Below are 16,187 nucleotides of genomic sequence, written 5' to 3' on the forward strand. Positions count from 1 at the left end.
AAGAATATTTGACTTGAAAATCAGTCTTTCAGAAAGCTGCCATATTTGAGAATGCAAGGACCTAATATAAAGAGGAATCTAAAGCATGAACACATTACATTTGATTAGAGCATTAGTGCAAAGGCAGTATTACTTAACAGTCTCATTGCTAGGTCATCAACTCAGTGACCAATGGGCTCTGTTACAGATCTTGTCTTATCCTTTCATATTATGCTTATTATGCTTATGTTTTTTTTCTGTGTTTAACAAAATGAGTTTATCAACTACTTTTTAAAAAAGATTTTATTTATTTATTTGACAGAGAGAGAGATCACAACTAGGCAGAAAGGCGGAGGGAAGGGAGGAAGCAGGCTCCTGCTGAGCAGAGAGCCCGATGTGGGGCTCAATCCCAGGACCCTGAGATCATGACCCAAGCTAAAGGCAGAGGCTTAACCCACTGAGCCACCCAGGCGCCCTCAACTACTTTTGAGGAAAAAAAAATTATTTGTCAAATGATCATTCTTCAGCAAGTACCTGAAATAAATTTTGGTGTTCTACTTTAATCCATGACTTCATTCTATCTTATAAACTATCACTACTCTGTAATGCACCATTTAAAAGTTCTCACTGTCATTAAGTTTAGGAAATGCTACACTGTAAGACTAACAAATAATTTTAATTTCTGTGAAGGATTAGTAACTGTCAATGATAAAAAATATAAATCAGATTTTCTAAAATGTCTTTATTTTAAAAACCTATACAGTTCCAATTTAATAAAAAATATTGCCATGAGATATCTAATTATACAGCAACAGAAATACAGTTAGTTAGAGGTCATCCAAAAATAAATTCACAATTTTAAGGTTGGAATACACATTTTTTTCAAATAAACAATTAAAAGATTTTTGTTTCAGATGGTTTTCCTCTTAAACATTCCAGATAAACATGCTGAATCTTTTGAACTAGAACCAGACAACCTCTCAATAATGACAACTGCTTCTATTAACTTGAGAAATAACTTCAAACCATTCAATTACTGATTAAGTCACAAAACACTTCTAAAAAAGCCAAATAAATCACTGCTTTAAAATGTATACGTTTTGAAAATGAAATCTACACCTCAATTATGAAGAGGAAGAAACCTTTGTAGAAAAAAAGTTGAGTCTTCCTGACTGGTTGACTGATTTTCTATCAAATTTATCCTACTCAGACTACTTTCACGATATCCTAAAAGAGTGTGAGGTGTTAAAATATGAAAAACTTCTTTGGCCCTTTAGAGAGAGGTACCTTAAATGTAAACAAGTGTAATGACAGCCTTCCAGATGTAGGCATCTATGTCCTATATTGAGTAGAGATGTATGTAATTTGTTTCTCAAAGACATAATTTCCTTTCCAATAATAGATCTAATATATTGAGATATGTTTTCAAATACCTTAAAAATGAAAATTCATATAAGGAATACTTTCAAAAGATCAGAGAAAAGCATTATATAATATTACAATTGTAAGTTTTATTAACAGTAAATGTTTGCATTTATTTTTAAAAGCTTAGCTCTTGCTAAGTGTTTTTTAACAAAAGCTAGTAAGCAAGAATCATTTGCCGTACAGAAACTATATTCACAAGCAAGACTTTAATCAAGTGGGAGCTAAAAAACACTGGAAAAAAATACAAAGCAAAACACTGCTATGTGTCAATTAAACTTTCTATCACACCGAATATACTGTATTTAGAATGACAAGCATACTGAAGTGAACAGAAAACCAATTTTGTGGATTCAGGCTAAGACTACCATTAAGAAGAACATGCTATCCATGATTTCCTTTAAAAAATTTTCTTTAAACCAAATCACTTGAACAAAAAAGGTCTTTTTTTCACCAAGGGAAGACAATCTGTGTTTACCAAACAGACCCTCCTTTCATATTAAAATAGCCAACGGTATGAACCCTAGCTCTTCTTCCCAGATGCTACTACTTATACATGACTTTGCATAATGACTTATAGAATTACTTTTCTGGTAACAGTGTCATGGCCATAAGTAATCCATTTTTTAAAAAGCAATATCAAGTACAAGTCTAGAAAACTTCCTTTAAAGAATTACCCAAACCCAGCACACAATGCAGTATTGCTATCACACAAGCTGAGCAATACAGCTTATAAACGCGTGTGTGATGGTACCCCACACTAAAGACCACCTCGTAGGGAGTTTTTGTAGTGTTGCCAAGTTAATAATTCTTTCAAGGCACTAAAGAATTATGTAGCTGGATTTTCCAAAAGATAATTAACAACTGCTTAAACTGTTACAAAGCCCTGAGTCAGAACTTTCAATAGTTTCCTGAAGTTAATAGATTTCAGACAAAATGGTATATTTGTTTATTTTATAGAAAATTACAAGACCATTTTGCATTTTGGAGGAAAGAAGTCACATTTATGAAACAAAGTCATGTGGACTGTACAGGAAAAGCAAAACATTCAGCAATATTATCTTTCTTACACACTTTGTACATGTCCATCATCACCTCTCGTTATGGATTTACGCACCAAATTGATGTGGCAAATCACCCTTCCTGTACCTACTGCTTAAATCCTCAACAACATAAAAATTTCCATTTGAACCTCGGGTTCCCATCTCTTTCTTAGTCACAAAAAAGAATAAAAGCTGGAAAAGCAATACTCTGACAGAAAAGGAGGTAGAAAATGCCAATGTAGCAACTTACAATTTTAATTCATCAGCCCCACTAACTCGTTCATATTCTCATACTTTAGTTTCATCCTCTACTAACACCATTTATCAGTAAACGAAGTCTCAATCTAAAGAATTTTCCCCCTCACTATAGCAAAACAATGTACACGTGAGACAGCATTAAATAGTTCTTCCTCAAATTTAATGTTCTAAAGAAGTACAACTGTGATTATTAATACTGCTATAGTTTTATATATGTATATATATAAGTTCCAAGGCTATCATGATTATCAAGTAATATCAGTAAGCATTCCTATCATAATATTCAAGCAAATAAAATTAGGTTGCGTTTTTGAGAGAAAAAAAATATTTTGAGACTGTCACAAGGAGACTTAAAGACAAATGACATTTTCGACAAGGCACACATAGTCTGTGAAAATCTATTACCTTCCCCATTCACTACAAATTTAAAGCTAACTTATTCTAATGTTGAATATGTGTCCCACCACCCCCACCCTGGCTCCAAATGAAGTAACAAACCCTTTCAATTAACAGACATTTAACCCCAACCCAATTATGATTTATAACAGTTGGGAGGAAGGGAAGAAATTCTGTCACCCCCCCAAATTTAGGAACTTAATGTTGACTATGACTTTAAATCTTGCAAACACAAACAAACTATTAAGATAATTCAGGTTGTTTCTTGATTTATATTTAATGAAAATTCTATTCCATTCAGGGGGAGGAGAGAAAAGGGAGTTGTTTAATGGGTATAAAGTTTCAGTTCTGCAAGACGAGAAAGTTTTGGATAGCCATTTAATTATCATGAATATACTTAACACTACTGACCTGTACACTTAAAGATCATGAAGATGGTAAATTTCATGTTAAGTGTTTTTACAATTAAAAAAATGCAAAGAAGAATTCTATTCCAAAAATTCAATTTTTACACAAACTATTACTAGATCATTTTAGATACTCTTGACAAGATAGGTGCTTTTCCTTTGGACTTTTTCTTAAAGCCAGATGTATTAAACTGTATAGTTTACCAAGCAACTGTCAATTAAATGACACTAAAAACTGGCTAAAAAACCTTTTTTATTATTCTATCAAGTCTACTCTTTCTGCTTACTGCTTTGATGAAATCTACATGAATTCTTAAACTCCTTCTTTCTCTAAATTCAAACACTGACTTTTCCTTCTTACTTGTTTCAACTCCATACTGTCTCCCTATCCTATCCCATCACTAAGTCTCTTAGTTTATAAGCGTAACTAATTCCTAGTCGGAAAGGGTCCAAAATTCATAATAAACAAGAACATGACCCAGTAAGCTTTGAAATTCCAATTGGACAAATCTCAAGCAGCATGCATTTCAATATGCTAAAATGCTCTTACAGGCTGAAGCCATCAAAGATAACAAATTTAAGAACACTATTTTCAACATCAATTAATCTTATGTCTCAGTAACTAGCTGGTCAATCTGCAATATTTTAAAATTACAAACATCTTGTCTAATTATGATTTGGCCAGCTAAACTAAACATCTGTCTAATATACTATTCCTACACTAATGCAAAATGATCCTCTCTTGAAAGGCCTTCTTGCTCCCAATAAAATTAAATACAAATATAGTATAAGCAGTAAGAACGTTAAATTATATGAACAAAAAGGAGTAGAATAGCACCATCTAGTAAGGTGGGTGTGAGTTTCTGGCAACAAAGCTGATAGTCTTAGAGGAGAATACATAGTAGGAGTGAGGGGTACAGAGAGGGAATCCAAATGCTACTTAATGACAACTCTTCTGAAACACTAGGAAGAAATGTTATTAGTACCTCTGGATCCCTTCTTGGCTCTAGATTTCTTCAAATGCACAACTGCTGCATGATAGAGTCTGTGTGCTAAGATGCTGACCATTTTTTCAACGCTGTGTTATCTAGCCCCTGGGGCCCAATAATACGTTTTGAATGAATGTCTGCTATGTTTTATTTAATGATTCTAGGAAAAATAAAAGCTCTTCTGAGGCACATGATGAGCTGATGAGAAGGAAACATATCTAACTGGGAAAGTGCTACTGAGAGACATATAAGAGGTAGCGATTTCACAGAATTAGAAGAAGGTCATTTAAACAACTCAGTTCTTAATCTTATTCTTGCTCACAAACACAAAATAAACTTAAAATAATTCTTCAGATACTTGAAAACATGAGTAGAGAAACACCTTCTATTCACTGAACAAATTTCAAAGTGATACAAATATAAAAAATCCACATGTACACAGCATTACAATCATAGCAACCTTATGACTCTTTGTAATAGTTTATATTAATTGTATTTTGTATGTATGGAGAAGAAATAAACTAGTGTGAAAAATGAAATTGTCTTTTAGGGATGTAAGTTTAAGCACTGCAAGCTCCAAAGACAAAAAGGATTTAAGTAAAGTAGAGCTCTAGACCACAGAATTCACTGGATGGCCAAACCATGCACAAGTCAGCCAGGTGTTTCCTCCTCTCCAGCTGATCTAGTGGAAAAGAGATGGGCAGCCTATGGCATGGAAGAAAAAAAAATCCTGACTTTTGCTATTTTCAAATCTAAAAGAAAACAACCTATTTCATTAAGTGAACATCATGTCAGATGTTCTATCTTTCTATAACTTTAAAATATGGCTTAAAAAATAGCCTCATTGGCCCTTTATTAGATAACAGAATCCATATAAATTTTCAAATTTAAAATTTATAAAAAATTTCATTTTTCTAAATCCTAAGTTATTCAGCTAAACACAGATATGGAACTACTGAGACTAAAAAATCAGCCAGCAAAGCTCACCACTATTTTCACCAGGACTTGCAAAGGCAAAAGCCATTAACTTGCCAGGAATATTCTTATATTTTCTTGTTGTAACAACAGAAAAAAAACAAAACAAAATAAAACAAAAAAACAAAAAGAAAGAAAAAAAGAAGAACCAGAATCAAAGAAAGGAAAAAAATACCAGATAACTACACCCTTAGGAATAAGCTTGTACACAGTATATAGTAGACATCACTGTAAACAGCTGATATTTTTATAATCTAGCAGCAATTACCCCAAAACACTTATTAAATGTAGATTCGTCCTATAGACAGAGTAAGACTACTCATTCAAAGGCGGGAAAATGACCAGATGCTCTAGAATCAGTCTGAGTTTAAAAAAACAAACAAACAAAAAAGAAACTACAGGTAATCAGACATATTTCTGTAAATGTCCTGGTCACACTTTCTAAAATAAGTATTTATTATTAGATTACTTACTATGTCTTGGATACTATTGGCAATTTAAATATCCTCACCTGATGGTATAAAGATAGTGATTTCTTACCAGCATTAGCAACTGAAAGAAAATGGAAGTAGGGCTTATGATGAAGACAGAACGAGTATCACTGTCAGAATGAACAGATATGGACAAGAAAAAGATTGCTGCTTTGGGACAATGTGTTATCCTTCTCAGATCACTGGGGTACTATTCAGTACACAAGAAAAGCTACATGAGACCTCAGATGCCCAAAGAGGGCAACACTGTTTCACTGGTCAGATTAAGTCTGGATAAGTAACCACAGGGAAAACTGAGGTACACTTTTCACAGACTTTTTTTTTAATGATTGGTAAACAGAATAGTGTACAGATTAACATATATGAAAGGTAACTATTAATGGTCAGTTAATAGGTACTCATTTTTGGCCACTTCCCCCACTTCAGTACCCCACTATGATTGCTTTTCCTTTCCATGTTAATCATCTTGAAATTTGGTTCAAGTTAAACAATTTTCCTTTTAAGTCTAGAAATTAAGCTAAATGGCAAAGTCACTACTCTCTCATTCCATGCTTCCATTTACTCTAAAAATTCAGAATCAATCATCTGTATAGTTTTTAAGATAAACTTAAAAAGATAATCCTCTCTGCAGTATTAACTATGTATAACTTATATTTTAATTCTGTCATTTAACACATGTGACCTAATGGTTTGACTTGCCCCATTCATTCAATGCATGACTGTTCTGAGTACCTAACCCACTGTGTAAAATCATATAAACTGAAGGATAGCTGATCATAAGGAACTACATTTCTTGAGGTCTAACAAATTTATAAACTATAAGAAAAAAATGCAATAAAAACAAAAATAAGAGGAGATCCTTAAAGGATTTTCCCCTTAGAAGTGACAAGCAAATTACCTATGAATTACATGAATTTGATGTTTCAAATTAAAAGAAACAAAAACAAAACCACAACTTCAAACACTGTCTTGTAGAGGTTTTTTGTTCTGGCACATTTACAGTCTAATTACATCCTAGGAAAGAAACTATGATATTAAAAATTAATTCATTAGAACCTCCAACTAGCTTAATGGCTTACAAGAGCTCATGACCAATACTTCAGCTAAGAAAACACAGTTTCTTAATACAAAAGAATCCTTCGTTCAATAGCCTTGCGACAAATAGGACATTCACTCATTCGGTCTCCACAGAGCTGGCACGTTCCATGGCCACAGAGGAAAATCATATTCTTCAGACGATCCAAACACACAGGGCACATGGTCTGGAATGTGAGATAACAAAGTAATAAATGCTGAGACATTTTATGGTTTAAAACTGTAATAGGTAACAATTTTGTAACATCATTTTCTTTTGCTGTTTTAATCTTTTGTTACTCTAAAATTTAAAAAAAAATTTAATCTAAAAATTTTTATTTTTTTCCCCAAGATTTTATTTATTTATTTCAGAGAGAGGGAGTGAAAGAGAGACAGCACAAGAGGTGGGAGAGTCAGAGGGAGCAGTAGATGCCCCGCTGAGCAGGGAGCCCAATGTGGGACTGCATTCCAGGACCCTGGGATCATGACCTGAGCTGAAGGCAGATGTTTAAGTGACTGAGCCACCGAGACACCCAATTTTAAAAATTTTAAACAGTTAAAATGTCATCCCTATAAAATAGAAATATTGGTTGTACTGTCAGGACTATATCAAAGGCACAACCTAAAATAAATACTATATAAAATAAAAAATGCAAATGCCATGGGATGTCTGGGTAGCTCAGTTGGTGAAGCGACTACCTTTGGCTCAGGTCATGATCCTGGAGTCCTGGGATCCTGGAGTCCCGGGATCCTGGAGTCCCACCTCAGGGTCCCTGCTTGGCGGGAGTCTGGTCTTCTACTCCCTCTAACCTTCCCCCTTCTTGTGCTCTCTCATTCTTCTCTCAAATAAATAAGTAAAATCTTTAAAAAAATGCAAATGCCAAAATCCAATAGGAAATGGACAAAAATAGCCACATTTAGTCTAATTCCCCAACTCTGGGGTACTATGCTGTTCTTGTATGAAAATATGACAAATATATCAGGCCTACTGGAGAAGGGGAGCAGTGAAGAGATGTCCCTAAAAACACATGCCACACACTATGATACAATCTCAGCCCTATTATCACTCCCACTTTAAAAATGAGGAAATTGAGGCCTTGGTGGGGCTAAACACTTTCCACGGTGTGAATGGGATTCTGGAGCCCAGAGCTCTTGCTCTGAAACATGCTTCCCTGGATTACTATTAATGTAGAAACCCATTAGGTTAAAAATAATTAGCCTTAGTTACATATAAAAATAATTAGCCTGAGTTCTCTTCAGGAACTCAGAAAATTTTAGAAGTATGTTAGGTATACTTCTGTGAAAACACTCTAGGAAAGATATCGATTCACAGTAATGTATTTCATACTTTATAGTTATAAAAATATATTTTACCTTAATATACCACAATACTTCATTCTGAATTACATCTTTTCCCAAATAACACCGAAATGAAATAACTAAAAAAGAATGTCTAAATCAATAAACCAAGCCTTTATGAAATATAGTTAAACCAACCTCGACAATACCAGGGAGCATTGTGGTGTGTGGGGAAGGAACTGTAATCTAAATTGTTAACCACAGTCTTCTAAAGTAAATTTTCACATTTATCTAACTTGAAGTTTGAGAAACAAAGTTGTAGAAAATTATATTTTTTTTATTTTAAAAAGCCAAACCAGTCTTTTAGTGCCATTAAAATAGTTCTTTTCCCTTAAATTTTCATGAGTTATATGCAGTTAATTAATAACTCTTATTTCCAAAAGTAAACACATCTTCACACAGCCTAGGTTAAGTTACTTTGAGATTAATATATGTTTAATACCACATGATATTACATTGGGGTAATAGAAAGACTGGAGATTTAAAATTTAAAAAGGGTTATTCAGGGGCGCCTGGGTGGCTCAGTGGGTTAAAGCCTCTGCCTTCGGCTCAGGTCATGATCCCAGAATCCTGGGATCGAGTCCCGCATCGGGCTCTCTGCTCTGCAGGGAGCCTGCTTCCTCCTCTCTCTCTCTCTGCCTGCCTCTCTGCCTACTTGTGATCTGTCTGTCAAATAAATAAATAAAATCTTAAAAAAAAAAAAAAAGAAATTTCATCAATCCTCAGAAAATGAATTTCCTATAATTGTTTAAATATTTTAGTGACACAATATGGTCATGAAGATTATTTAAGGGAGAAGGAACTTCTTTGGAGTGCTAAACCTGGGTAAAGGTAGAGCTGAATTTTTAAGGATATATAATAGGGCTCAAAAAGTGCCATAATTCATTTTAAGAACAATTTTAATTCACCATTAGGAGATGAAATGCTTTTCACAGAAGATGTATTCATAAATCAGTTTTACCTTTCTGTAAGTGTCTCACGGGAAAGGAAATGAGATTCTGAGGAGCTTCAAGATTTCTGAAATGTTCTATTTTATATTAGAATGAGCAAAATATGTTCCTATTTTTATGTTCCTACATAAGAACTGGTAAATTCATGTTTATCTTGAATTCACTATACAGTAAGTATTTTTTTTTTTTTTAAGATTTTATTTATTTATTTGTCAGGGATAGAGGGAGAGAGAGCGAGCGAGCACAGGCAGACAGAGAGGCAGGCAGAGGCCGAGGGAAAAGCAGGCTCCCTGCCGAGCAAGGAGCCGGATGTGGGACTTGATCCCAGGACACTGGGATCATGACCTGAGCCGAAGGCAGCTGCTTAACCAACTGAGCCACCCAGGCGTCCCTACTATACAGTAAGTATTACTAGGTGTGAGATTTCAAAAGAAAAACTAGCTTAGAGTTTTCATCTTTTTACATGGTGTTTAAATTCCTAGTATATATATATGTATGCTTCATTCTAAATTACTGTAGCTACCATATTACTCTATCACAAGGGTCATTAGTTATCCTATTTAGTGACTATGTTACTTTCTTATATTCAGTAGGAAAGATGAAAGTGATTATTAATAACTGCATGGCAACACTGATGTGATACCCAAACTAAAGAAATAACACCCTCTGCTTCTCAATCCTTTGGATCTGATTTAATTGCTGGGTCAAATGATAAGGCTGGGGCAAGGTGGCAGACAGACTTTCTTACCTATTATATGTGTAACAAGTCTTAACTAACTTCTTTATTTTACTGTTGCTGCTATTAAATAATGAGTAGATAAAAGAGTACTTCTGTTGGCATGTATAAGATATGAAGAACAAGTTTAAAGGATGGAATGCTACCCTATCTTTTGAAGCTACTCCATACATCCTCCCAAATGCTTTCCATCTACCCCTCACTGATACCAACTATTCTAAATATTACATTTTTCTTTCCTTTGCTTTCCTTTATGGTGTGCATGTGTGTGAGAGAGAAAGTGAATATGTATATGTGTGTATGTGTGTGTGTGTATTCTACTTTCTACCTAAGTATCACATCTATACAGAAATGTGCACAAATCATAAATGTACAGCTTGATAAAAGTTCACAAACTGATCAGACGTATGTAATCAGCACTTTATCTATCCCTCTATAAAGAAATGTCCCTTGTGCTCCCTTCCTGCCATCCCAGACAAGAAAACCACTACCCTTGGTTTTTTTTTTTTTTTTTAATTTTATTTATTTATTTGACAGACAGAGATCACAGGTAGGCAGAGAGGCAGGCAGAGAGAGGAAGGGAAGCAGGCTCCCTGCTGAGCAGAGAGCCTGATGTGGGGCTTGATTCCAGGACCCTGGGATCATGACCTGAGCCGAAGGCAGAGGCTTTAACCCACTGAGCCACCCAGGCGCCCCACTACCCTTGGTTTTAAACACCATCTGTACAATTGTTTCCAAGTTTGTGTCCCCAAACAATATCCTGCTTAGTTTTATGATTATAATGACAAACTTTTCCAAAGTGTTTTTACTAATTTATATTCCCAACAGCAGTATGTGAGTTACGGCTGCTACATATTCTAACACTTTGTACTGACAATTTCTAACACTGAGTTTTCCATGCAGTCAGGCAGGTGAGAAAAGACACCTAACTGTAGTTTTAATTTTCATTTCTTCTTCTTCTTTTTTTTAATGTAAGATCTATGCCCAAAGCGGGGCCCAAACTCACGACCCTAAGATCAAGAGTACATGCTCAGGGAACCTGGATGGCTCAGTGGGTAAAAGCTTCTGCTTCAGGTCAGGTCATGATCCCAGGGTCCTGGGGTCGAGCCCCGCACTGGGTTCTCTGCTCAGCAGGGAGCCTGCTTCCTCCTCTCTCTCTGCCTGCCTCTCTGCGTACTTGCGATCTCTGTCTCTCAAATAAATAAAATCTTAAAAAAAAAAAAAAAAGTACATGCTCTACTGACAGAGCCAGCCAGGCACCCCAACTTTCATTTCTTGATGACTAATCTGACTGAGCATTTTTCACATTTATTAGTCATCCATGCGTTTCTTATTTTGGAAAGTACCTGATTAAACCTTTGAATCATATTACCTTTTGCAAATATTCAAATATTGTAATTGATATCCTAATATAAACCATGATTACTACATAAGACACTAGTAGTTTTAAAGAGAAATATTGAGTGCCATTCTTAGAATCATCATTTACCAAGAAGAAAAATGATTATTACCTGCTCTTTAATGTCCTGTAACTGCTGCTGCAACTTTTGCACATCTGCATTGACATTGGTATTATCTTTGTCCTTTTGTAACACTGGAATATTTCCACTTGCTATAATATAATAAATATAAATAAAATATTTTAATGTATGATTGTTTTGACATAGCAATGATTTTTTATTTCTAAATTTATTACTCCTTTATTAAAAACAAGACTATTATTAAAGTCCTCTTTAAAATTTTTTCTCATTCATGGACAACAGATACAGTAGTGACATTCACATTATACTCATTCATTTATAATCTTCAGAAAGAAACAAGTTTGCACATTATTTTCTAATTATATTTAACTCAGCTAGACAACAATCTACACACAGATTTATGGGTTTTCCAAGGTACTACTTGCTTCCTTTGGCAAGCTCACAAATACATTTTATGCTTGTTTTCTCTGCTCCTGCATTATACGAACTGACGAATGTAGACAGCACAGCACTTTTTAGCCAGTTTTGGCAGCAAAAATTATAAAGTCTCTTAGATGATGTTTATGAGAATACACAAAAACCTAGGCTTCTTCCCCCTGCCCAACCCTCCTTGCTACTGATCCGAGATGAGGAACTCCGTGAAAGAAAAGCTGTGATCAGTGAGTCTGGTAAATGGTGGGAAATTTTTTATTTCTATTTTAACTACTCTCTAGACTTTTACTCTTAACTCTAGTTAATTTGTCCCTGGGATTTTTATTCTACTCTACTGCTGATAAAGACAGAAAACCCTGGGCAAAAGTGGTTATGCTAATGTTCTTCCTCATGTGTACACAGAACAAAAAAATCAAAGATACCATCCAAGTTTGTATCTAGTGTAGAGATGAAAAATATTTTTATACAGCTATAGTATTAAGAAGATTGAAAAGTAAATAACTTGCTTTTTATTTTTCCACTTCTTCACTCAGTTACACTTCAGGATATCTACAGTTACTCTATCCCAAATAAATACTACTCTATAAAATATGGACATGCACTAGGTAAAACCTGCTACACAAAGGAATGAGGCATTAATACTTGTGTAACTGAAAAAATAATTTGTAATACGCTATTCCGCCAAGATACACTATTTAATCTTAAAAAGAGCACATTTTCTTTAAGCAAGAATACAGCAATTTTCTTTATATCCTACACAGAAGTTTCTCAAAAGACAAATACTTCAAGTTCTATCATAGTGTAAGCTAGAAAAACAAAATATCAAGTTTCCTGTAACAAGAGCAAACCCCACCTGTTGCTCTGTAGATTCGGGTCACGTACCCTGTGCTTTACAAGGCAATAGTGTACTACACATGAGATGAGATCTTCATGAAAGTCCCAACAAGAAAACAAAGAAAAAGCTCAAGAAAATACACTTACAGATGTCATCAGAGGCATCTTCTGAACTTTTCCCTCCACAACACATAATGAAAGGCACTCTTCGTTCAACGACTGCCCGACACTGCACACACTTCTTCATCAGACTAGCACAGTCTGCGGAAGAATAATAGGATACTTCTTACAAGAGACAATGCAAACAAGAGGGCTGCCCTTCTCAGTTTTATAACTGAAATCTCACACTGAGATAAACATCAAACGACTTCTATGAATACACGATTCTACCTTCTTAAAATATTATCAACCTATGAATGTATATTCTCCTTAGGCAGCCTCTAGAAGAGAGAGCCCATTGTTATGAAAATAATGACATTTTCTAACATATCAGGCAAATTGTGAAAAGGGATTTTTCTGTTTTTTTTTTTAATAAAAAATATTTCAAGATCTTAAGGCTTGAGAATAAAGGAGAAAGATTCTTCTAAGTTTTAACTAATATAGAATTAACTATACGGTTGCTCACATAAACTATGTTAGGAATTCTCTTCCCTCTCTTTCTAGTAAACTGATGTAATCTAATGAGGAAATTGTTTATTAACCACTTTTTCAAAGTAGCGGTCAAGAAAACATCAGCTATGTATCATAATGGACTTTCTAATATTTATATATCAGAGGAATGCTCTCCCATCCCAAAGAAGAAATGCATAGGCACAATTATAGGTTGTGGATTGTTAATTCTACATCTAGTTGTTAATTATTTACAAAATAACATACAGTTCAATATATCCTTTCCCATTAGCATTTACTATGAAAGTATATTCCATATCCTTAGTCTATGCACCAAGTGTCTTTATCATTTCAAAAACACGGAAAATAAATGACAACTGTGACAGGTATCCAGGGATAATTTATGATCAGGCACTAAACTTTAACAAAGCACAAAACCACAGATGTGGACAACACGGGGGACATACTCCTAATGGTGCTTATGCCAGTGAACAGAGAAGGGTAATAAAGGCCAATCTCATGTCAAGGCCTAAAGAGAGATGGGTCTGATGCTGGTTTATGCATAATGCACTAGGTAAGAGCTAATGCTAGTAGAAACCTCATTTGGGATTTGTCTTATATCTGAGGGCAAATCTTTTTCTTAAAAATTTAAAGAGCTAATTTAAGTGGCTCACTGCATAATATATAACCACAATTATCTCAAATTCTTTTAACTATTATGTTAGGTTGTTATATTGCCTATATAAAATCTTTCTTCCTTCCCTCCAAAACAGATACATTCTTTCTTCCTTCTGGCCTGTCAAGGCACTATTTTGTACTCTCCAGGGTTCCAATACTCTGCTTCACATTTCTGGGATGTAGGTAATGGACTAAGTGCTTCACTATACAGTCATTGAAAGACAGGCATTTTCCACCTCAATGTCCTCTTCCTTAGCTAATAAATATTTAACTATGTGTCTATACAATGGAGAAAACAACCTACTTCTTAGTGTTGTGAAAATAAATGAGGAAACACTCTAAGAGATTAAAATATCTGGAGCAGCTGGGTGGCTCGGTGGGTTAGGGGTACGACTCTTGATTTTGACTCAGGTAATGATCTCAGGGTCATGAAATAAAGCCCCATGTCTGGCTCCATGCTAGATGTGGAGACCAACTGCTTCAAATCCTCCCTCTCCCACTGCCCCGTCCCTGGTGCTCACGAGCGCACGCTCTCTCTCTCTCTTAAAAAAAAAAATGTCTGGTACAAGGTAAGAGCTTAATCAAAGTTAGCTGCTACTCTTGTTACATATGAATGAAAAGACAATGTAAAAACGTTGGGAAACTCCTGGAGAAAGTACTGCAGCAAGAGCTGAAAATCTGTATTATCAACTACTCATTATAACCAACTTTCAAGTCTCTGTAGGTCTTACTTAGGTACAGGACTTGGGGGGGGGGTAGCTAACTACAGCCTCCAGGCCAAACCCAACCAAGTGCCTGTTTTTGCTCAGACTTTTTTTTTTTTTTTTTTTTTTAAAGTAGGCTCCACACCCAGTGTGCAGCCCTAGGCACAGGGGCTTGAATTCACAGTACTGAGATCAAGACCTGAGCTAAGATCAAGAGACAGATGCTTAACAGACTAAGCCCCCCAGGTGCCCTCAGGTACCCATTATTGTAAATAAAGTCTTAATGAAAAGCAGTTCCACCTATTCATTGACATATCTATCATCTATGGTTGTCTTTGCACTATAATGGCACAGCTGAGTAATAAGAGTTTTAAGTAGTTACTACAGAACACATGGCCCACAGAGTCAAAAAATATTTATTATGTGACCCTTTAAAGAAAAAGTATGCTAGCCCCTAGACTACGAAAACTTAAGTAACCTGAGCTCTTTTTACTTAAGACCAAAATCCACAAGTCCTCCTACAGTTGATAATAGCCATTATACTAGTCTTTGGAAAACAAAAACAATTATGTGAGGAGAATATTACAGGAGGAAACCTTGATCCTTTCTTTAGCTGATGAGCTCCTATCAGAATGAAAAAAATCACCAAGGCTTAAAGCAAATCTATGCCAATGAAATTAATCTATCATATATAATTTGTGTATTACTTAGATATTATATTGAAAATCAGTACCTACTGACTGAACTTTTATTTATGAGAGATTTTATTTATGAGAGAGCGAGCGCACGAGCGGGAAGCTGGAGGGAGTGACAGAGGGCAAAGGAGAAGCAGACTCCCCACTGAGCAGGGAGTCCAACAGAGCTCCATCCCAGGACCTGAGATCATGACCTGAGCTGAATGAAGGCAGACACTTAACCAACTGAGACACCCGGGTGCCCCTTGAACCATTTTAAAATAGGAAATACCATGCTTTACATTGAGCCCATTTAAGTAAGGTATAAGTTGTTAAACTTGCTTAAAATCCTCCATTGATAAATGAAAAAAGGAAGAGGAGAATGTTGAACAGTATATGAATATGTAAAGAACAAGGGGAAGTATAAAAAGCAAAGGTGAGGATGTGGAGAAAGGGGAACCCTCCTACACTATTGGTGGGAATGCAAGCTGGTACAGCCACTCTGGAAAACAGCATGAAGGTTCCTCAAAAAGCTGAAAATGGAGCTACCCTACAGCCCAGCAATCGCACTACTGGGTATTTACCCCAAAGATACAAATGTAGTGGGGCGCCTGGGTGGCTCAGTGGGTTAAGCTGCTGCCTTCAGCTCCGGTCATGATCTCAGGGTCCTGGGATTGAGTCCCGCATCGGGCTCTC

At 35.4% G+C, this 16,187-nt stretch overlaps 1 protein-coding gene across 1 annotated transcript in view; it reads right to left on the reverse strand.

Moving 5' to 3' along the window:
- Positions 1-701: 701 nt before the first annotated feature.
- MIB1 (MIB E3 ubiquitin protein ligase 1) overlaps positions 702-16,187 on the reverse strand; it is a 137,085-nt gene continuing 121,599 nt past the window's right edge. The window contains exons 19-21 of the mRNA XM_044243294.1: positions 12,974-13,087; positions 11,591-11,691; positions 702-7,222 (exon numbers count right to left, since the gene is read on the reverse strand). Of these exons, the coding sequence (XP_044099229.1) occupies positions 7,082-7,222; positions 11,591-11,691; positions 12,974-13,087 (356 nt within the window). The 3' untranslated portion in view covers positions 702-7,081. The remainder of the gene's footprint in view (positions 7,223-11,590; positions 11,692-12,973; positions 13,088-16,187) is intronic.

This window comes from Neovison vison, chromosome 3 (genome assembly GCF_020171115.1).
Source record: "Neovison vison isolate M4711 chromosome 3, ASM_NN_V1, whole genome shotgun sequence".
NCBI lineage: Eukaryota > Metazoa > Chordata > Mammalia > Carnivora > Mustelidae > Neogale > Neogale vison.